Below are 23790 nucleotides of genomic sequence, written 5' to 3'. Positions count from 1 at the left end.
GCGTGGAGTTCATAACTCGAAGGACCACTCAGCGGCGTCCCAATGGACATTTTTGCTTTGGCATTCACAACACATAAGAAGTGCTTAGACGTCCTCAAATTTTTTCTCTAAGAGTGATTTAGAATATCTGAATGGCATCACTCGCACCTCGGAACTTAGCCGTGGCAAAAACATTGCGGCAACAATGCGCCAAACAGGCTGGAGAAATCACGGGTCAAGATGGAGTTTGATTACTGGTGCTGTCTTTGTAAGGAAGCTGCTTTGTTCGTGAGTCAGTGTTTGTGCAGTACATATTCTAGAAGGAATACTCAGTTCGTGTTTTCATTTTTCTTGGAGTATACGACACTACAGTGTGTTGAATGTCTTCTGTTCCCAGTATTCCTCCTTAACTTGTTAGCATGCTCTGTTATTAAACTTTGTTTCGGTAAGCTGCTGGCTATATGCTTTAACACAAAGCGCCACGTAAAAGGCACTCTGCTTGGCCCCAGCCGCTCGTTTAAGGCCAAAAAGACCCAAGTGAGCTTTTGACACGTTCACGCAGTACTTTCAAGGACGGGGACATCAATGAAGACAGAAGACATCATGAGCAGCAAACTTCCTTCATTGAGCATTCATGTCACTCGATAAAGCGTACGTTTTTCTTTAGTTATACGTCAAAATGTTTTGCTTGCACCTAACAAATTATGTCTCTATGTACGTCACAGATCAAGTGGAGTTCACGGCGAGAACTTTCGCCGCCCAAAACTTTCGCAGTTACATTCGACGCTATTACGCCTATAGGGGAGATATACATAACGAAATAGGTCTTTTCGTTCGTTTTTATTATTAACAGTAGCCATGTTTCGTCGATAGAATATCTGCGTGCTGACCGCGCGTGTACATGCTAGAAACGGGACCAACTCAGACTGTACAAGAGAAACACTCGAGTCTGTGTTTCGTCGTTTTGATTCTTTGACAGAAGCGCTATCAAACTCGGTGGCAAATCATGCATGACCTACTAGCGGGGCGATACTGCACTGACTCGGAATACACTCAGCACTGGGGTGGTGCGTGGGTGCAGACACAAAAGCCACAATTTCAACCCAAACACAGTCGTGAAAAGAAGTAGAAGAACACAAACAAAAAAGCTCGAGCACAAACTACCTCGACAACAGCCTCAGTACAAACTGGGCCTGTCGTACGGTACGGACACTGAGATGTGAGCAGCCTTTGGCACAGTGCATTCTTACGGAATCGCCAGCAGGCAAAAGAGCACAAAAGCAGCCCGAACATGAAACTCGCGTCTGCTAACACTCCTTCGCACACAAAATGACTGCGCAAGTAGGCGAAAAACCGTGTGCTGTCACCCGTGAACTTAAAGCAGAAGTCTAAACTGATGACTTTTTGTTGACTTCTTTTGCATTGCTTTCCTCCTGAATGAAATGATTAATGCTCACGCAGCAGCAGTTACGTTCAGTACGCATCAATGAAGCGACTGTAAGTCTACTTCGAAGCTAAAATGGAATCATAAAAAATACCGCAGGGCTTTAAGCAATTTGCGTTCTTTTTTACTGCGCCACATTCTTCATAAACTTACGACGCGTTAGCATTACCAACATTTGATAACTAGGAATTTCATTTGGTAATGAGCTTCTCGTGTAGCACGAGGTTAAGTTATCGAAATTCATCTTCGGGGAATGAATACACGAGCAAAAGCACACGACTTCTGCCTGGCAAACAACAAACGTTCACTTTGACCACTTTTTACAGACAGCTCAGGTGCACGTAAGAAAACACCAATTCACTATGAAACACTTGAACCATATGTACAGCGAACCCAGTTTAGACAAGCACATACGTAAGCACATACCGATCTACGCATCTATGTACAACGGTGACTGTGGACCCTGCGATACGAAGTACGGACTTTTTGCTTCCCTACACATCAGTCTCCTTAACTGTGGGTGAATGTCTTTGCTCGTGTCAAGACAAAGCACAAGAGGATATATGACTCACCAAAAAGTTAACGTCACTTGTATGTACACGGATAGATAATGCCCGAAGCCACTTCGTTCTTTAATATCTTAAGAGAGAGAATTCGCGCGTAGTGCTTTGAAATTTCCCAGGACAGAGTTCCTTTTTTGTTGGTGACTGCATCATATCTGATTTACCAGTGAAAGAATAGATTACCCATGGACTAAGGATATAGAAATGAAGTTATGACAACTCTGTAGCTTAGCTACACAATGTACTACGCATATTCTTGAATAGCTGCTCACAATTGCTCCAATTAGGCGAATGACTTCAGGTAAATACTCATCATATCGGCCGCAATGTGGCAGTATCAAGGATGTAAGCTGTCCAGCTACAGCAAACCAGTGTGTCAACTGGCTGGAATAATATCAGCTGGACTACAGAAGGGATCCGTAGGAACTGCATGCGCAGGTCTTCATTGTGGCAATGATAAGTTACCATTGTCCTATTAACTTTTCTTGGGCACTGTTCCCAAATGACAGAACATTTCAGGGCACGAAACGTCGCGTGGGGATTTGAACCGAGACGAGAACGAGCAGCAGGGTGACCTTGCGCCCCACGCTGTACAAACAAACATTTGTGTGCACGCCTGTGTACACCGGCGTCTCCACGTGCATGCTATATACATGCATAGATGCACGCTTCTTGATTTTTTTTTTTGCAAAGCGCCCTCCGCACACGCGGGACAGCGCGTCGCATCGGTGTCGCCCCGCATTTCAAAGGCCTGGCTCGCCATGTTTCCCGTCCACGCTTTTAGTTTCAGGGTAAGTGCTTATGTGAGGAAGAAGGTGGGATCTCAAAGAGCGACACCTAGACGGGGTCCCGGTGCGGAGGAGGCGCTTTTCAACTGAAAAATAAAAGTGCACAAACAAGCACCGCGCACGGTGTAACAGCAAAGCGACGAAGACGACCTTCGAGGGTAAAGGGGCGCAGTGTGTATGGTTACGCGGCGTAGCTACTTTCAAGTGGGTAGCCTCGTGAAGGACTCGCCTAGACGATCGGCTTGGAAGCAACATTTTTTTTTTTTTGCCGGTGTGTCGAGGCGGCGACCCTATCGTCGGCCTCGCGCATAACCGGAGCCGCCGAGCAACACGTTTTCCACCGTATGTGTCGGACAGAACTGTCGCGATATGTTGGCTTTTATTGGAAAGGGGGCGCCCACATCGTCCTGCTTGGGCGGCGGCTCAGCCGTTTCAGTTGGTGCCTGGCAATGCCCAGTAGTCAACGCCTTATTCATCGAATACTCAAGCTCGTAGTCATAGATCTTCTTTTGAGCCACTTCCTGTCCCTCGTACGTTGATCGCACTAAAAATCCCAGACTTTGGTAGCGTTAAGGTGTATGTAACGGCAACAAACTCAGGCCAACAATACCCCGCTTTCGCGAAGATTCGTTCCCTCCCCCTCCATAGCTATGGTTCTCCGGCACAATTTGTTTCCTCTTTCGCTTTAATGTCTCAGAGTAACAGCGTTTCGGTCATTTCCAAGACCCGCCGGCGAGTCGACATCCGCGCGCTCTGTCCTTTGCTTCAAATGATGAAACGTACACCTGACAGCAGCCGGTATTCGTTCGCGAAAGCACAGTGATAAGGGCGGTAAGTTGTTGCCTACAAGACTTCGCGGTCAGCTGGCTGCAATACCCTTGGAAAGGATAACCAGGATAAACGGTAGTCTCTGTAGCCCTTTCTCCCCACGGACACCCATTCTAGACCCCTCTGGGGCCCTCCACAGCCATCACACACACGGTGGAAGACTCGGCGGAGCGCGCTTGCTCACGAAACACAAGCGGGTCGACGCCGTCAGACCGTCGACCCGCAGCGGCCTACATTTCCTCGGCGTACACATAAAAAAGGAGAGAGAGAGAGAGAAAAAGACAAGAGTCGAAGCCGAACTGAGGCACTGCTCAGAGGTACACAGTGAAGTGTCGCGAGAGCTATTGCAGCCCAGAGTCCGGGAAAGGAGGACCGGAGGCGGTGCCCGGACCCCTTTCCCCCACAACGAACACCTTGAGAGACACGAGAGAATATCAATGTACACACAGTCAAGACGAGTGCTCACATGTCATTCACGCAAGTGACACAACTTACAACGCCTCGTGCGCACACTGCTTTCGCCGTCGTCCTTTTTGCAGTTGACACATCAACGCTCCAAGCCCCAATGTTTGCAACATCACTTCTTTACTCGAAACAAAGGCTGATCACATCTCAGTGCAGGTTCCCGAAGCAAACAGAGAGCGCGACGAAGTTCTTGGTGCGTCGCTGATGTAGCGACGATGTTTTCCTGTGTGGGACGGCACTACCATAGAGCGTTGCGGAAATTAAACTTTTTTCAACACTGAGAACGTACGTAAGCTTCCTGTCTCTCTAGAAACATGCGGTATAAACACTTGACCCTCTATAATGACAGACAGCTTGCTTAGGGAGGAGAAGAGTTGGGGAGGGTACGCATGGGACAGGGGTTGGATATGCAAGCGTCAAAGAACACACTCTCCGCATCCCTACGTACGCTCTGACTAGCTAGATCGATCACTACGACTTTGGGAGAAGTTCATACATTGTATGGATCGCAGCAACTTCGTTTACAATACCCATGATCCTTGGCGCTAGCCTTGAAGCGCCTGCCCGAAACGTCCCTCTCGTGTATTACCAAAGTGTCTGCGTCCGTTGGTAGTTTCCTACACTCAAGCGCGCCTCACCCCCTAGCGGCTCAGCATAGAAAAGCCGACGGGGTAGAATAGTATCGATTTACTACGGAAGCCTCACAACGACGAGATGACGAAAGCACCAGTTCTGAAGGTGCGCAGATTTTCTTTTCCATAGGCATGATTGATAGCTGCGGTTAGAGAAGCAGACTGGCGCATGGCACACACGAGAGGCACGTCTGTGTTCGAACATTGCCCCAATGGAACAGTTCACGTATAAACTCTTTTCGTATACACAAACTCTGAATGCAACAACCAATTGTACGGTAATCGGAAATAACATCTCGCCATCGACAACTTTAGCTTACTTGTTTCTTTCTCACCCTCCCGCTCTCATTTCTCCCTCCCCTCCCTCCCCCCATTGCACTTCAGCATCAGCTGCGTAATGATCTTTCGTGCGAAAACAACAGTAGCCAAGGGATGGCCCGAAACAAGGTCCCTTCCTCGTTGCTGGTGCTGACGGGGCTGAGGGTCGCAACGGAAGCAGTAGTGGCGATGTTTCGACGCGTCGGAGGCGCAGCCACTGGCAGCCCTCGGCGTTGGTGTCGACATCGTGCCGCCGCTTTCGCACGGTTCGCTGGCTGTGGTGGCGATGACGGTTCGAGCGTGCACGGAGGATGAGGAGTCGGGACGGGGTGCAGCCCCACCCGCTCCCGGGTTTCGGCGGCCACCGCGCGGCAGGCGCCGGCGCACCCGTTGTCGTGAGTGCGCGCCACAGAGTGCGTCTCTGTTGTGACGATGGTGTCGGATGGCGGCGGCGCTGCTGCTGCTGCTGTCGTGGCGTTCGTGTTCAGTCACTCGTCTTCCTTGTCTTCCCGGAAGAGGTAGGTTGTCCAGTAGACGAGGTTGAAGAGGGCGAACATGAGCGGAAAGAAGATCCGCGAGACGACGTCGATGCGTTTGGATCGCGTGGGAAACTTGGAAAGCCAGGCCTTGCAGAGATTCGTCTTGGGGGTTTTCATGTGCACCTCGCACTGCCGCAACTTATCGGCATGTAGCTCTCCGTGGTGGTGCACCAGCGGCTTCTGCGAACGGCAATAGAAAAGGGAGGGGCACATTAATTGACAGCGCGACGCTGGTTTCGAGCAAAGAGAATCTTGTACATCACAGTATTCTCGAGGATTCGTTTAGGCCTCGGTGTAGATCTCTCACAACACCAAAGTCCGCAAAAAGGATTAAAGGCTCAGCAAAATGTGCGATAACACGTAGATAATGTCCTACGTGGGCACTTAGTAGTACTGTCATTCTATCCCGTGTACAACCTTCTTGCTTGCGCTACACTGAATTTGCCCGCTCATTACACGTCACTAATGTATCGACTGAATGACTTTTGCTGTAAAGCCAACAGTACTTGCAGCTATTATGTATTTTATATCTGAGCGTAAAATTGGTAACACTTCCTTGTGTAGCACGTGTGCACGTACGTTCTAGAGAAGGCGGGTTTCCTACTGCCAGCCAGTTATTACGAATGTGGGCGCTCGGAGATGAGAGGGAAAATTGTGTGCAATACTTTGCTGGCTTACTCATACTATGTATTTTCAAAGAAGGTTAGGAGCCGTATTTTCTATGGATTCTTTTTTTCCTAGTGATTTTATAGTTTTCATATCATCCACCCCTCCTCTCTATCAGCCGATCTCGGTAGCAGCGGGGTGCACAGCTATGTACGAGGCAGTGACGAATGTTAAGAAGAATCAAACAAAGAAAATATCGTTAGCAAATATAGCCTGTAGGTTGTTTTGAGCTTTAAATACTAAGCTAGGGTCAAATAACTTGCAAGTGCAACTGTTCATGTAGCTTCAAAAGCGCGCCCTGAGTAGTTTTTTTATAGTAAGACAGTGGGATAAAGTTAGGATAAACAGGGGCGAAGTGTCTCACACAGGCTGACCAACGTTTCAATAGGTAGACCTATCCTTGTCAAACGCCACCTATGCATAGATAGGTTCACCTGTCGAAAAGTGGGGCAGCCTGTCTGGGGCGCGTCACCCCCGTTTAGCCAATTTTTATCCCTGTGATCCTTGGCGTGTTAGTTTTAACATGTTAGTGCAGTGATGTCAACACGTGACGCCATTACACTAACGCCTAGGATGACAAAGCTGCCTTTGACAAATAAAGGTCCACCCATTGAAGCGTCGGCCAGCCTGTCTCAGGCACTTCACCTCTGTTTATACAATATTTATCCCGCAGTATGCTTCCATTTGTGGGCCCCCATATTGACTTACACTAAAGGTGTGTTTATAGTTTGACGTTATCGGCATGCGTGCAAGCTTCGCACGATGCAGGGCGCGTCGGAGCGCGTTGACTGCGTCTGGTTACGTTGGCTGCGCCAGTGCGTCGAACCATCGGTCGAACTATAGACGCTGTTGTTCTCGCCAACGTGACGTAACGTGTGAGCGCGCTCGTGCTACGTCATCACACCCTTACCCTAATCCGCACTACCACGCTGCAGGTGGCCCAAATGATATTGGGGGCACCACTTGTCGCCACAATATGCGCGAAGAGGACACCCTGAAACTCATACCCAGCCTCGTGGTTAGTAGGGTGACATACAGTTTGTCTTATCAGTGACTTACCAAAGGTCAACAGGACCAAGTTGATGTCATGCTCCGGGAGGCCTATAAGGCGGCACTCAAGCTACTCCCGGGCACTCCCACGCGTAATCTTGTCGCATTGGGTCTGCCCAACACCTATGCAGAACTTTGAGGAGCGCAACTCGCCAAGCAGCTGCAGCGACTTACGCAAACGCCAACGGCCTGCGCCCTGCTTCGACGCCTAGGCTATAGCTGGCCAGCTCCATCAAGCAGCTCTACGCGAGACCATTAGAGAGCTCCTTCGCACCACTTATAAGGTCGCCCCCAATTCTCGCAATATGGACCTCCGACTACACCAGGGCTGGCGAGAAGCCAGAGTAGGAGCCCTCGAACGAAAGTATGGGCCCAAGAACGCCACGTACTATGTTGACGCCGCCAACTACGACCTCATGAACTCGAAGAGAGCAATCGCAATTCTGGACAACACACTCCAAGGATTTACCAGCGCCCCCATACGCTGCCAGAACATCACCGAGGCCGAAGAAACAGTCATTGCGCTCGCTCTTGCCCACGGCTACTGACACAGACGATCACTCACAGTTCTAGAGGACTCCCAGGTGGCTTGCCGCAACTGCCTACAAGGGCGCATCAGCCATGCAGCCTGCCTACAGTATCACCCTGAGCGTGACAGACACTGGCGAACATCCGAATACAGCCCCCTCCCCCTCCCCGATTAAGCATCGGAGCATATCAACCCCGGGACGCATTGGGCTGGAGGAAAACAAGGCAGCGGATAGGGTAATTTGAGGATATATGAGCCGAGCACCCTCCAACTCCGTCCCTGAGGAACCCGTTTCCGTCCCGTGCGACTACTCGGCCATTCTGAACCACTATAGAGGACTCAGGCGAACCTATTCCCCACCCCACCGAACATTAAATAAAGAGGAATCTGTCAGCTGGAGGCAAATCCAAACTGGCACGTATCCCAATTTGCACATCCTCACTAAAATACATCCTATGGCATACTCTCTTCGCTGCCCATGGTGCTTAGCTAAAGCCACCCTATATCATAATATGTGGGCATGTCAGGACATCACTGTCGTGCCCCCCATGCAACAACCTACAGCGGAGCGACGGGAGGAGCTGCTGGCAAGCGAGAGCTTGGGAGAGCAGCTGATTCTGATTGACCCAGCCCGCAGAGCGGCACCGCAAGCGGAGTTGTGGGCTGAGAGCCCCCCATCGCAAGCCAAGAACCTCCCACCACTCGGAGTCTCTCCGCAGCAATTTTACTACAAATATATAACTTTTCACCACCATCACCTCACGCTACGTTGGACTATACTTAGCCCTTAACCGTCCTTCTCTCCTATCTACATTCATATCAAACAAGAAGGCCTGACTGTGGTATAAAGGTTATAAACACGGATAAGGTGCCTCAGAAAGGCTGGTCTTTCTGAGGCACCTTATTCCTGTTTATAACCTTTATACCACAGTGCACTATTCCATCTGTCAGCCCTTTTCTTGACTTTAAAGAGGCCCAACTATTTTGGTTAAAACTGTCCCTATTTTGTGCACCCGTTTCAGTTACTATTATCAAATGCACTTCCTTTGGTACAATCCGTTTTCCGTTGTGTCCCATGATTAAAAACAGGAGCGTGCGCATGGATTCCGCCAGTCATGAGACGATCACTGTAAAAAAGCGGAGTCACCGCCTCGAATTCGACGAGCCGCTCCCATGACGGCAATTTTCCATGCGGTATCTCACAGCCCTATTAGGCGGAGACGCCCTCGGGTTGGGGAAGAAACACCCTTCTTCAAGCGTTACGGTCCCGTAATGGCTGAGCACCACGCCGGGAGCGCGCCTGTACCTAATGTTTGGGGTAGGCACGCGGCAGCAGCTCTCGCCTGCTTCCCACAGCCGCGTCGGACTCTCTACACCGTCCACAAGTCCACATGTCTGTGTGACGTGTCTTACATTCTCAGCAACATCTGCAGATACTTTCTTATTTAGTTCGCTCCGAAACAGCGCTGTGAACATGTTTTAAGCGTTAATGCTGCAATGTTTGGAACATAGACAATATTCCTGTAAATGGTTCGCTCTTTCTCTCTATTTGTGCTCTTTTGTTTGCAGAAAACCCTCTCTGAATGTGCAGGGTCATGCTCTGCAATACCACCACGAAGTACGAAGCACAACCTTGTTCCGAGGAACTTGACACAATGGGACAGTGACTAAAAGAAGTGTTAATATAAAGAAAGGGTTCGAACGCTTGAAAATTTCGTAAGGTCATGCGATTGTGAATTGGAATAACGGATGTAACATTAGCAAGAGCGACCGGCCAATACAAACAGCTGTTAAGAAAGAAACTTTTTCGAATTAGGACAAAGTATTCTTTGGAGGCTAGCCTAGATTATAACCGTCTTTTCGCGGAATAGGTTCGGTTTATGTGGAGCATCGCAATATTGCACGTACGTTGTAACACGCCGCAACCGCGATTGAAGTGCCTCATGAGTATCTGTTTCTGCGTGTGCAAATGTGAAAGAAACGTTTTACGAGCGGTGGAGGCGTGTAGCGATCTAAGAAACATCGTTAAGTGGCACTGAGTACGATAAACAGGATCGTTCATCTGGAAACACATAATGAATCAAGCGCTGCAACAACAATAAAAACGAAAAAAAGAAGTGGTACACTGTTGCCCTCCGTTGCGAATAGCTGCTGCATTGTGGTCGTTGTATTATGTGGGGACTTTTGTTTCGATATTTGTATCTTACGACAAGCTCTTGAAGTGCAGATTAGGTTCAAATGTGAATTTCTCTTGCCAGATTGTATGAACACACTTACTGAATTGATTGACGCGCTTCGCTACAGTGCTCACTCGCAAGCAAGTTGACTAGTGCCAACACAGGCGTATCTCTATTAATGGGACTGGACATTTAAGTACAGGCAGGCGTATAAAGATCGGCTATGAAGAAATAAAGGTTGGCTTTGGACGCATTATAAATGTATTTTTTTAAGCGTTCCATGACCGTTTACATAACTGCTCATTCTATTCTACGTTCATGGCGGTAGGAGAAAGTTGCGCCAGCTGAAATAAACTGCAAGCCACCAAGACACTGTATGACTTTCATATGACATTTGTATGAAAGTGAATGACCCTCAAGCCGGGTCTTATTACTATATGTGTTGCTTTACCGCCGGTCCTACACTCGGAGTACTTTGTCATACGGGTCGATTATTTCGTTTACATAGTGTGGCTGATATGGCACATGAAAAAAGAAAAAAAAAACGAGCAATTCCTGATTCTTCTTTATTTAAGAAGATTAACTATGCCTCTCCAGGTGCGTAGCGATGCTTCCATCTATAATATTTACTCTCGCAGCCACCCCAAGAGTCCTAGCTTATCGCGATAAGTTTTCTGTGCCTCAATCATTTCTGAAGGAACTTGCATGGGTGTACCAGCAGTTAGAGTAGGAAATATTTCCACTCTATTTAATGTCACTGTATCGTGAAACGAGTAGTTTTTCTTCCAGAAGGTACAGTGCCCGTCTACGCTCGGTAAGATATGGACATCTAGAAGACGTGTTCCAGAGGGTGAGTTCGTGAGCGCGTGCATGTGCAAGTGAGGGCCCGAGCAAACGCGTGCGTGTGGTTATCGCTGAGCCTCGCGCAAAATCAGAGTCTGTGGTGCGTTGCAGTCATAAAGAACACGTAGCGTGCGTTCAACAATCAATCCTGGGCATGATATACGATACGGAACTTCTGTCTATGATTTACTCAATGCAAATTCAGACATAGACAATGCAAAACATAGACAATGGGGCGTAATCGCGCTTGAATAAGAAAACAATATAAATTTTAGCTCTTCCTTACGAGCTAATATATTGGACAGCATGGCACTATATCGTCGACCGCCGCATGTGCGGACACTGCTGATGCTGAAAAAACCGCTTAGCCTCGGTTTGAAGCTGTTACCCTGTGACTGCACAAAATACATCACTCCACAAAGCTTAATTTTCAAATGCACAAACAACTAATTTCTCTCCTACTACCTGTTCTTAAAAATGCATTACCCGCGTTATTCTTTCGACCGGCCTACTGCTTTGTACCCCAGAACTATGGTTCTACCAAATTAGACTATAACGTGCCCGCTCATGTTTCACTATCTGCAGTTGCTTACCTTACGCGCTTGTTTTTGGGAATGTATTGGCGTATTTCTTTTTCTTATAACCCCAATACAAGAAGAAAAAAAGAAATAGAAAAGAATACTAACATAACAATAGCACACATGTTAAGTACTCCAACGCTGTAACATGCAATTATACGAGGCTGCGCATTGTCCCGCTGGCTAATACGCCCTAGTCTGATGTGGAAGTCATGGGACGTACACGAATATTTCGGTACGTGCTTTTTCTCGCGTATAATAGCATGTCTAGAGAGATATCTTAGGTGACACACTGAGCCGAACTCATGGGAACTCGTTCCCCCCGGGCCACACAGCGTGGCCCAGAGTGCGCACGCGCGAGTTTTGGGTGGGGATTGGTGCTTACGCCGGCGGCGGCTTGCGCGGAGCCGGCCGCCAAGTTTGGCGGCAGCGGCGGTGGTGGCCAGGAGCGCGGGGCGGCCGCCATCAGGCCCGCTGGCTCGCCGGCCGCGGAGCTCACCATGGCGAATGTGGTGGCGCCGTCCTCCAGGTGGTCCGAGTCCAGGGGTGGCTCGAGCTCCCATTTCCTCTGCTTCTGCTTCTGCGTGTTCAGCCGGTGTGAATCTGACCGCGAGGCGTAGTTGACCAGGGCGAACTCGAGGAGCGCGCCGAATACGAAGGTCAGACAGACGCCGGTCCACACGTCAATGGCCTTGGTGTAGGAAACGGGAGGCAGCGAGGCGTTGATGCCCGATATCTGCGTGGCCATGGTGAGCAGGGTGGTGACGCCCAGCGAAACTCGCGCCGGGATCGAGGTGGGGTCGAGCCAGAAGGACACCCAGGACACGATGACCAGCATGCAGCACGGGATGTAGATCTGGATCAGGTAGTAGCTGAACTCACGCTTGAACACCAGGTCCACGCGCAAGCAGCTGTACTCGCCTGATCACGATACGATGAAGAGAGAGGGAGAGAAAACAACTATTTAATAGACGCTGCAGACGTTTACCGGCTGGCCGCATACGTCTAGCGTGCTACTCAAGATGACGAGGGTGTCACATAAAAATACATCTTGATAAGTTACATGCAGCTCCACGCACACAACCTATAAAAGCACGCACAGTAAGAAGTAACTAACTTGTCTGACGGAGGCTAGTGCATTCGATAAAGACAGTGCACGGCTTCGTTGCAAGCAAGCTACTGTGAAGGCGTCGTCCAGTTGGTTGCTGCTCGTACTTATTTCTGAGCTAAACCCGACAGAAAAGGCACAATTTGTTCGCGTGTGGTACATCCGTCAATTGACCCGTTTGTCTGGAGGTTTTGCAGTTCTGTAGCATACTTTGCATGAAAAGAGTGCGCATTACTCGTTGTGAGCGTCATGAAACAACGGCGAATCTACTGGCCGCTTCCTGCTACGTGCCGCCAATGTTTTGTAGAGTTGGTAGCATACTCGACTGCTTTGGCATTATTGCGTTAAGTGGGTAATCCATAATGATAGGGTTAGAGAGCTTAGCCCTGGAACCGCAATATGACGAAACTTGTTTTGCATCACACTTGGGAAAAGAAATGCGATTTCACAGACTGGGAATGTTGCAAGCAGCTGCCCTCATCCTCACACGATGTGTTTCTAACGAGACAAGCCCTTGCGAGAATGGGATGTCATTCTGACATATTAGCCTAGCTCAAGCTTGTGAATAAATTTATGTGGGCTAGCGGAACAGGGAGTGGCTAAATAGAACAGTGACAGTGTTTGGCATTGATTAAAAATAGGAACAAGAAAAACGGACTTTTTCTTCTTTAAATGGGTTCCATCGTGGCCAACCTGCGTGCCTTAAGGACTTAATATGTCTTCCGATTCAAAAACAGCTCTCGCCCTTTCTATTTATCGTGTCGTTTACAAAGTTGGTATATCCGTTTCAACTGCAGATTTACGAGATTTACGAACATTTTCGAAAACTTACAGATTAGTAGCAACATCTGAAAAGCATTTTCGGGCTTGAAAAAAACTGCCCTCAACACTCTAACAAAAATTAATCTTTTTTGAAAGACATATCCCTAGGCTAGAATTGGTGGTGTGAGCTGATAACTAGAGTGTTTCTGCGTGTCATAAGCGTCTCAACAAAAGCAAGAAAATTCAAGTTGAACAGAGACACTGACAAGCATTATCCGACAAACAAAAGTCATCTTTCTTTTTTTTTGCCTTTCTTGCTTTTATTTTTTTTTCTCTTTCTTTACCTTTCGTCATAGAGGTAGGGAAAAGCTACGAGGGTGCATGGCGTCCCTCAGCAAGCCTCGGCAAGCCAACCTCCTCTGACGCCACATTTCTCTCCGGTGCATCCAAGTGCGCAGTGGGTCGCGGGAACGAATAGGCCTACAAGGTTGCCGTAGCAGTCAAAATAGTGTTTCATTCGTAGTAACTTTTACGAGGGGACAGCTGCCCGCTTCGGATCTACCAAGTCGTCGTCCTGCACTGTTCCGTCCTATCGTTCCCCACGGACTCTTGAGCTTGCTTTACATTTAAGTCGTGATGCTTCGACAGCGAAGTATTAGTGACAAGTGGGCGCTATTTTCGAGATTCACGATTGGTTACTTGGTCCATTAGGATTGTCAAGAGTGTCTGTATTAGCTGGACGTGGCCTTCGAGATTCTACGGCGCCCGTCGCGACCCGCAGGAAGTCATGTGTGCTGCCAGATCTCAGCAGCCGTGCATTACGAATGTTTGCTTGTACGATAGATGGTTTCAAAACTCCTCGCGTCTAAAGGTAAGCGACCAGAAGTTACCACTTGCGTATCGCGTGATGAGGGCCTATTTCTCCTTTGCATATTTTTTTGAGTAGGCGCCAACATTGTCATGTGACGCTCCCTTTTAGTTCTTTTTTTCTTCCTCCATGACTTTAACAGCCAGGCACGAAGGTAAATTATGGTGCGCGTTCGTGAAATTTCTTCGCGCGCTTGAATAGCATCCCATACCTGTGGCAGTTCGAGAAAACGTTCACGTACCGGTGTTGGTCCGACTGGTGCAGTAGTCGGTTTGAAACCTTTCCAGAGTGAAACGTGGCAAGTGGAGATTTTTCGTGACCTGTACAGGATCTCCCTCTTTCCAAAGGAAGACCAGGTCCTCTGTTGTGTACCCATCTGGATGTGAAAATAAGTAGAGCAAGTTGTTCATCAAACGCGCTTCGTATGAATTACACGATCATTTTCACCGCTTAACAGACATCTGGACACGCGTGTTCCTCCAACTGGTTCACGACCCCTGAACGCTCCAGTTGACTTAACTTAAAGCTTTGCTTATGTGACTGTAGGCTGACAAACTAGGATCGGCGCATTAGGAATACTGCATTGGCGGACCGCTGTTTCTAGCGCATCGAGCTAATGCGACGCGACGCGACGCGACGACGTCTACGCGTAGCGCATCACTTCGTGTCACATCTCGACCGAGACGAGTTTGCGCAGATGGCGCCCCTTTCCAGTGAACGTGTTCGGCTCGTGAGTAGAGAAGTGGCACACCAATCCTTTTGGCGTTCTTGCTTCACCCAACAAGCAACTGGCCACATTTAACGAATGTTGCCGCTAGGATTGGCATAGGCATGCATCTGATAATGGAACAAACGAACGGTCAAGGTGTGTAGCAATTCTGACTTATTTTTGCGAGGAGAAAGAGAGTGAATGCCTGGTAAAAAGCACGAAATTTGACGATATTACGAGTTCTTCGTTCAGGTTTTGTTCCTGCCAGGAAGCACAGCCTGCCCTGGCAGAAGCCAGGCAGGTAGGCGTGCTTATCATCGCCCCTTCACGTATAAAGATTGTCGTAACCACTCGGCAGTACTAGCCTCGACTTCGTAAATCTTACAGCGTAGCCATATTCTTAGCAGACATCGTTGCTGCGGAGGCACAAGTCAAGGGATGCTGTGCTTGTGCCAAAGACATACTCGTCTGCTTTGCCGCAGTGAGTTGGCTGTTTTCAAAGATTTAATCTAAGTTGGCGATGTGAAAATTCTTCTTGATGCGCTTTTTTAGCGAATTGCAACCATACTCACACGTGAATTACGGCTATTTATTTGTCTTGACAATGGCGGACAGAAACCAGAAGAAAAAAATATTACACACCAGTATAGTTCGCAGACTAGCTGTAACACACGCTAACAGCAGCTTTGTACACTGACGTGTGAATAAGCCTGCACTGGTCACGAGTTGCGTTTCGCACTGATAGTCCAAAGAACGTCATGGCATAGCGTCTGCACTGCCTCATCTGAGTGCTCACATGGCTGAATGAATGCGCTTGAACGAAACTGTACTGGATAATTGTGTGCGTCGTTTAACGATGCTAGCATAGAATTTTATCGTACAGGTACTCGTCGCTTCTTACTTGGACTACGAACGCGAGCCAGTGTTCGTAATTGCTGCGCAACGGATGCATACAGTGTTGACAATTCACGAGTGACCTCGTGAATTGCTCAGCCGCAATTCACGAGGTCACTCAGAAGACAAACAGTGAAGAATGTGAGTAAAATGCAAACACTCATAAATTTCGCAACACGACTACCATCCAGATAGGCGCTAGTGGGGCGCAAAGCACTTACTTATGCTGTCGTGACTATATGAGTTGTCATCGCCAATAAGTTTTAGGGTACCACCCATACTAGTGAGCGTGGACAAATCTTGCTATCGACAAGTTGTCAGAGCTTCTCAGTCATTAAGCCCCATTGCGCAAGATGTACTTGGTCATATTAAAGAAAAAAAAACTAGCAGCGTTTGTTCACATGGCCACACCATATGACGACGTCACAGACTCTCTTTGTCATCTGTTCCACGGGGTGGGCGGTGCACTGCACAGGGCATTTCTGAATTAACGAAATTGCATCCGACAAAATGTCACTACTCCCGCCAATCTTTGAAAAAACGTTTCGTCACTGACTACAAAAATTGCTGTAAGGCAAATTCAGGTTACTGCTGCTGCTGTTGATTAGTATAAACCGCAACAGTTGAGCGACAAGTAAGAATGTTTTCACGGCTTGAATTACCTGGTAACAAACACAAATGGTTCCCAACTGTGTGGTAGAGCTGTTTGATTCAACTTCATTTTGAAATACTTATTTTGTGAAAATCATTCCAGATTTTTTAATCATGTACCACTGCAAGCAGAGCAATAAGACCTGAGACACCATATGTTTAGTAGCTTTGATATTATCAGAAAAATATAGTAAAACGGAGCACTTACAGCTCACCATGACGATAGAGCAGATTTGCTTATCCAAAGGATAAAACTTCAGGTTCATTGGACACGAAAGCACCAAAGATATTCTGAAAAAAAGGAAACGAGACAAATGTACAAAAATTAAATTTAGGCAGCAATTGGTTACCGTTCTGCCATTTCAAGAAAGACATTAGGCTCCGAAGAAGCAATCGCAATCGTAAGCAATCGTAAGCGTAATGCTGAAGCTTCTATGAGGATTTAAGGACATAATCCGCGCTGACAATAATGCTGAAGCTTTTGAGGAAGATGTAAAGATATAATTCGCACTTTTTCTTTCTATCATGAAGGGGCAGTACTAATGCTAAGAACAAAAAAAGAATTTTGGTAACTTATGCCATTGTCGAAGTGGCGTTGTGCATGAAATATTTGATTTAGCACTCTTTTTGCCAGCGTTTTCTTTATGCGTGGAGTCTCAAGATGCATGAGAAATATGCGCTTGTAATTATGATGGATTTGTCACGCACGATTGTTAATGAATGGATCAACTGAATGAATTTTGCGAGCACCCCCTTGGAAACGCTGAGGTGACAGGCGTTCATTATATGGTCCTTCTTTCTACAACAATTCTCCTTACAGACGCGTAGGAAACTGCTGACAATTCCTCTATGTGAAGAGAAATTTTGAAGGAAATATGAAGACGAGTGAACATGACACAAATGTTTGTAACAAATCTGAGGCAATTAATCTTTTCTGTTGTTCTGTCGTTGGTTATCACTACAAGAAATGTATATTTTGTTGCTGTTTCGCGAACTTGAGATTTTCATCGACTTTCCCAATTATGCTTTTTCTCAGAGCTACGGCTATAAAATTCAGTCAAGAGGATGTTTGCTTCGAAACTCCTAATCCCATTTGCAATACGAAGAGATTGGTTGATTGGTTTGACTTTATGAATTGGCACACTCATTATTACGTCAGCCTTTCTTTTATATATATATGTATGCTTTAGTTTCTCAAGAGAATTCCAAACTTTAATCATCTTCAGGAAATACTGCTTCATTTCTCTTCTGTTTATTTTCCCTATCACATTTATTGGCTTCTATTTATCTGTTTTGTTTCATTTTAACTTAATTGTACCGCCCGCTTCTTGGCCAATTGCCCATTGTGGGCATGTGCCATAGCATGAGAATTGTAATCATCATCATGATCAACAAGAAAGCGATAATCACGGCAAACAACGCCATCTGTCGTAAGGTTATTTTGAGCGAGATCGCGAGCTGCTCAAAAATACGCAACAAGATAAATTCGAATGACACATACGCTAAAAAAATAACGCACACATGAAATTCGCGTTGCCCGCCTCTCTCATCATCATTTTTTTCTTTGCTTTCGGTATACTGTGCGACCTATATCGGCGTTATTAGCCGAGCTGAGTTGGTTTCCACTAATTCAGACAACGTAATTTGGCAAGCAAAAAATTATTTTAAAAAAAACTGACCCAGCAGATCAATCGTGCTTGACAGCACACACAATTAGTCTCACTTAGAAAAAAAGACGTACAATTTTTCTTGCTTGACGACGGGAAATTTACTTGGCTGTTTTGTCAACAAAATGTAGTTATCTATGACAAAAACAAATGTAACTTTTGATTTTTGTCAAATCTTGCCAGTTCGCCCATACCTCGTTCCATCAAGTTTCAACACAACGATGTTGACGCCTTTTTGCTGTCGTTAATAACCGAAACCTGCTACAAGAGCGCGAAGGGTGGGACGAAGTCGAAGGCAGCCGAAGCGCCTACCTTGTCCCATCCTTTGCGTTATTGTTTATACCAGCCGCATGCAACCCATGCAAGCCCGCGTTTTGGATCGAGGCAACCTGCCTGATGCTGAAGAGAACGTCGCCGTTGGGATGTATGCGTAGAAGCACGTTGGGCATGATGATGTTGTGGAAGTGTCCCTCCTTCTCGTTGGAGAAGAAAAGGTCCGGCTTCCAAAGCTTGTCCGGTTCGGTGAGCGTCAGGTAACGCACCTGGCCGCCCAGATCATCGTACTGGAGTCTCTCGTCCCGCCACTGCTCTCTGAACGTCAATTGCACTGTGTATTCCTGCGGACGCGCGTGCAAGGCGCGGGTGTACGCGAGCTCTGGGGGTCGAGGCCGCACGAGGACAGTGCATGGCGAAGGGTGGCGCGTTCTCACTGGCAGTTGAGAGCAAGCCGGCTGTCTCAGCCGAAAGCCGACTCTCGACCTGAAGCGACAAGCACGATGCCCCCGAAGAACGACCTTGCTAGAGTCACAGCGAACGTGCACGAGCCTGCAGCCTCCGCGATGCTTTCACGCTTCGCTAAGCTTCGGGGCAACCTTGAGTAAAACGTCAGGCTGGCTACGGTGAAAGGAGGGACTCCATAGTGAACTACATTGAAGATGTTTGAGGACATCTTTTCTGCAATGGCCCTAAACATTGAGATCGCCGGGTTGCGATGAACCACCAAACGTGGGGAAGAAATAACACATAGTCTGGCTCCCTGATTGAGCAAAGAGTTGACAACTTCTAAGCACAGCTGAACCGTCATTCAGTTCGTCAAGAACTAGTTACCGACAGCTTTTGCCGCAGTAATGACGTTGTGAAACTCGCTGTAAGAACTATTTATCAACGTTCATTTGGACTCGCTTTATTTGCAAAGCAGCTTGCGAATCAAGCGCGAAGCTACTGGCATAGAAGAGCTCCTGAACGACATTTTCACAAGTTATGGCAGGAGAGCCAACGGGGTTATCATTGCTGCAAAGATTCTATTGTTTCGTGCTATGCAGATGACCGCCGTGATATGCATTAAAACCTCATATTTCTTGGCGAATTCGTTTGCTTTGCGCAACAATCGCTTCCTCATCCGAAGCAGGACTACGGAAGCACAAATGCAGTTCTGAGTTTCTCAACCACCAGTGAGAACGAGCCCCAGTGGAATGACTTGCTGGTCTTCGCCACTGAGACCCATACGGGTAAGTAATGGGCACTGAAGTATGTTCAAGCTTTAGCTCGGCGTACACGTAATGACGTTGTGTCAGTACCCACCATATAATCACGCAGCTGAAAGTCACTGCACCGTAGCTGACATCATGCAAGGTTTTCTTTAAATAGATGCTGCTGTATTATCAGTCGCAATATCGGACCATCCATGGCACAAATTACACACATATACCGTCCTAGGATTATGTGCAGCATAGATAAATTTGAACGAGGATGCTAGTGAAGGGAAGTTATACGTCTCAGCAACTGTTCAGTATTATCATGTGGTACAAGGGGATCTCATCACCTGCGTTGTGTATGTCGTCCAATTGCACTCTGTGATAATTTTCTCAATTTCTACCACAAAATCATGAGATTGCAACGTGAATGCCGCTTACGTCTAGATGTTATCGGTCACACCGAAGATGTAATACCTGTAATTCAACATACGCCTCTCAAAAACAATGTCTCAGGATGTTTACAAAAGGTACCGCATCCCTTCGCCCCTGCCCCGGTACAGGGCAGCCAATCGGAGATAATCCCTGGTTACCCTCCCTATTTTTCCTTTGCCTCTTTCTCTCTTTCGTTCACTCTTTATTTTTTCAGTCGTATTTTTAGCCCTAGCAAGCGTTCGCAGTCAGTGCTGTAACCTAGCCAATAGGCTTAGCCACAAACTTGCGTGCGAAGATTGCTAGAGAAAAATCTGTCTCTAGTTTCTATGGCAGCAGACAGATTGGTGGTTTAAGCGATGTGGTAGTGACGGGTGGTAAGCAAATTTTTATTCAGCTTATATTCGGATTCGACCGTACTTGTGATTCCCTATGTTAACCACCTTTAAGCTAAATTCGTCGTCTGTCAAACGTGAGTCTGCATAGTGAGTGGAGTCATGAATTTGAGAAGCGTCCGAGCTTTCATAATGAGCTGCAAGAATGAGGAACTTGAGTCATCATAAACGATTTACCAGTGGTGAGCACTACAGTTCAAACGGCACCAATATTTGGCAATTTACACACAGTAAGCAGTTATTTGTGTGTTTCTTTGAATGAGGTACTGGTTAACGAGATTTTCCATTTTGGCGCCTAGCTTCGACATTATTTGTCGCGTTCAGAAATCGTTAAAAGCACTTAATTTTATCCAATACTACTCTGACACACCATATTACGCATACATTATAGATACTTAGACTATATTCACGTTGTTGTCTGATGACGTCCTGGTAGAAATGGTGACAGTCTATTGTTTTGCGCATTAAATGTTCACGACGTTGCCGTCCACTTGCACTTTACTTCTCATTCAGCATTCTGCTAAACGCATTTTGCACAGAGCACATTGAGAGCGATATTGAGTGCACCTTGGGACACACAACAGTTACGCTATCCCTATATTATTTCTGGTCATACCATAAGCTGTCCCAAGCACAACGTTCTAACTTTCAGTGATTATCTTGGTGTCTAAACCGTTAATTTAGAATTTCCTTTACAGTTTGAGAAGATACTTTTCTTTAGCAATGATTCTGCTTACAACGTCATTCCCACGGCTACGTGCGTGAGGTAATGATAGTTGTCCCATGAAGGATCTTTTAACGTTCTTGTGTCTGCGTTTTACCAATCGTAACACTTCGAGAACAGCCTATGTGGGTCTTCCTACGAAAACTACAGTCTACATTATTCTATAGAACTCAGCATGAGATTGATCATGGAATATACTCGGTTACTTTTTAGATACAGGTCAGTTGTTGCCAGACCGCAATCTTTGATCCCACACTATTCTCAGATAATAAAAGAAGCTGCACAGGCTGCAAATAAGTGCTGAAAATATCATAACCTAAGGAGGACATTATTCGTGGACAATTGTTTCCCTTTGTAACAGTTTTTGCATGTGCTGCCAATGACAAGAACAAAGTCCTTCTTGCTTAAGTTCTACTCTGCAGTGATTAACAGCTGGCTTCTTGGTAATATGTAACTGGGCGGCACAATTTGAACGTAAAATTGACAGAACTGGAGTTTCAGACGCAGGAAAGTTGTAGGCACCAATTCTGAAAATAAAGGGTTTATTAAACCAGTACATTGTCAAGATAACCGACTCGGATCTAGGCACGCGGTGCAATTATTTATTTCGCACAGGGAAGCTGATCTCAGAGTGTACAACGTAATAAGTGGTAAGATCCATTTATAATGTTCCTTCTGAAAACTGCTTAGTGCATGCTTCGTTTTACATATTCGATACAAACACATGGCAACAAAAGACAGACACACAAAACGGGTGATGCTTTTATCTATCTCTCGTAATTCGTTCTCGCCGAGTCATTTGGCACGAAGCTGCTGACTAGATCTCACTTTGAAAAAGAAAAAAACAAGAATTAAGAAAATATCAACCATCAAAGTTTGAAAAGTGAAATGGTAAAGCTTCTCTAAATCTTTTCACACCCCTCAGTCAACGTCTCCAAAAATCTGCGCATATTGTAACAACACTGCACTCAAGGCGGCACATGTGACGGACCATGAACTGCACAAGCTTTTGTCTGGGCTTTTTTTGCAAGGGATGCACAACCCAAAAATTTGAACGTAGAAGAACGTGAACGCTTATAACACATATTGCGGTAAGTCAAGCCCTAAGCTTTACAGTAAGAACAAAAACACAACGGGAAGGCTAATATCTGTCTCAGGTCCTACAAAAAGTAAAAAAGAAGCACACGCACGCATGAGTACGTGCGTGTGCTCTTGCAAATGTTATTGTTATACGTCTAAGGTCAGTTACTTGGCCACACACGGTGCGTACCAAGAAAGTATGAAATAGCAAGTGGTTGCCTGAATGCATGGTGCTCCCATTGAACAAAAGCTAGACAATAACTTATGCGTTTCCGAGGAAACACCGCCTCCAGTCGTACGAAAGATGACAGAACGCAATGGCAATATAGAGAGAAAGTCAAAGGCAGACAGAAAAAAGAGAGAAGACCACGACGAGAGTAGAAGAGAGAAGCAAAAAAGTGGGCAACATACAAAAAGACGCTTCTGGCGCGGATTGCGGCATTTAGGGTGCTTTCGCTCGATGAGGAGTGAGTAAAACCCCCTCAGTGCTTTGGACGTATATATGTTGACAGCTATATATTACCTCCACAGCACAGAGAGGGTTTTGGTGCAATTGCGTGGCTCCTGAAGAATTGGGTTACAAAGGGGGGAGCAGGGAACAGCCGGGCCTCCGATCGACCACCGGGAGACGAACACACACGCACACACACGCACGGCGCAGGCCTCCCACGAACCACACGCATCGCACACACACGCATACACGCTGGCAAGAGCGGGCAGCGCTGTGAACGCAGTTCGGTACAGCTCGGTTGCTACGGGGCCATTCGCAGCCACAGCCGTCCGCTACCGTACACGGGACACAACACAACAGGCTTGAGGGGGCACACACGCAGAGGGAGGAAAGGCCAATGCACGAAACTTGACTCCTGTGAATGACGCAATGGTGTGTGGTGTGAAAGAGTAGCAGCCGCGACGCGCAGACGACACGCACGCCCTCCTTGCACTTTAGCTCTGGTAGCGAGCGGTGTATAAGACTGGGTGATCACCATGGATTTACATGAGGACGTAAGCGGTTTGTTTCGCTTTCTTTGTATGAAGACTTTCTTGCTTCGTGCGTCTGTACAGTCGAAAGTTCTTCACGGTGCATTAAAAACAAGCGTTTCGAACAATATTCCTCCTCGTTCTTTTTGTTTTTTTTTTGCAGCGAAGAAGTATACGTGTTTACGCGAATAGGGTGGCCGGTGCTCTTACGTATAAGAGTGACTTGCAGTGAATCCTTATGTAACCGCCTCGGTTGCGTCCAGACACTAACTCGCTAACTTAGCGCAAACGTTCCCTCTTGTGCTCGGAAAAGAAATACTTTTAGCTGGAGCTGAAGAAGTCATTTAAGCACTTCTGAGTATTTTGTGTGTATGTTGTTTTTGTACTTCTAAACAAAATAGTAAACATGCGCTAGCTTATCTAAACCTGAATTACACGATTAGGTGTGTCGGAGCTTAAAAAATGGAGCATGAGTAGCTTTATTTGAGATGATGCTGTGAGACAAAAATATTCTTCATGTGTGTCACGGGTTCTTCAAAAACATTTAGACCAATTTTTTCTCATTGTGACGCCACTATAACGTATAGAGCCTCTGCGCATGTTGAACGCTGAACTTGATTCGACTATAATTTGGGAAGTGGATTGTCA

The 23790-nt window shown here is 46.8% G+C and overlaps 1 protein-coding gene across 10 annotated transcripts in view; it reads right to left on the bottom strand.

Moving 5' to 3' along the window:
- Positions 1–803: 803 nt before the first annotated feature.
- Positions 804–23790, bottom strand: part of GluClalpha (glycine receptor alpha 1) — a 689081-nt gene continuing 666094 nt past the window's right edge. For 7 of the 10 annotated variants that reach the window (XM_070537219.1, XM_070537220.1, XM_065430835.1 and 4 more), the window contains 5 exons: positions 18452–18675; positions 16600–16682; positions 14379–14513; positions 11785–12320; positions 804–5736 (listed from right to left, as the gene is read on the bottom strand). In XM_070537219.1, coding sequence (XP_070393320.1) covers positions 5506–5736; positions 11785–12320; positions 14379–14513; positions 16600–16682; positions 18452–18675 — 1209 coding nt within the window. In that variant the 3' untranslated portion in view covers positions 804–5505. The remainder of the gene's footprint in view (positions 5737–11784; positions 12321–14378; positions 14514–16599; positions 16683–18451; positions 18676–23790) is intronic. The other 3 variants (XM_065430838.1, XM_065430839.1, XM_065430840.1) reach the window with 1 other exon arrangement.

Source organism: Dermacentor albipictus, chromosome 4 (assembly GCF_038994185.2).
Source record: "Dermacentor albipictus isolate Rhodes 1998 colony chromosome 4, USDA_Dalb.pri_finalv2, whole genome shotgun sequence".
Classification (NCBI taxonomy): domain Eukaryota; kingdom Metazoa; phylum Arthropoda; class Arachnida; order Ixodida; family Ixodidae; genus Dermacentor; species Dermacentor albipictus.
This window is presented reverse-complemented; position numbering and strand designations above follow the sequence as displayed.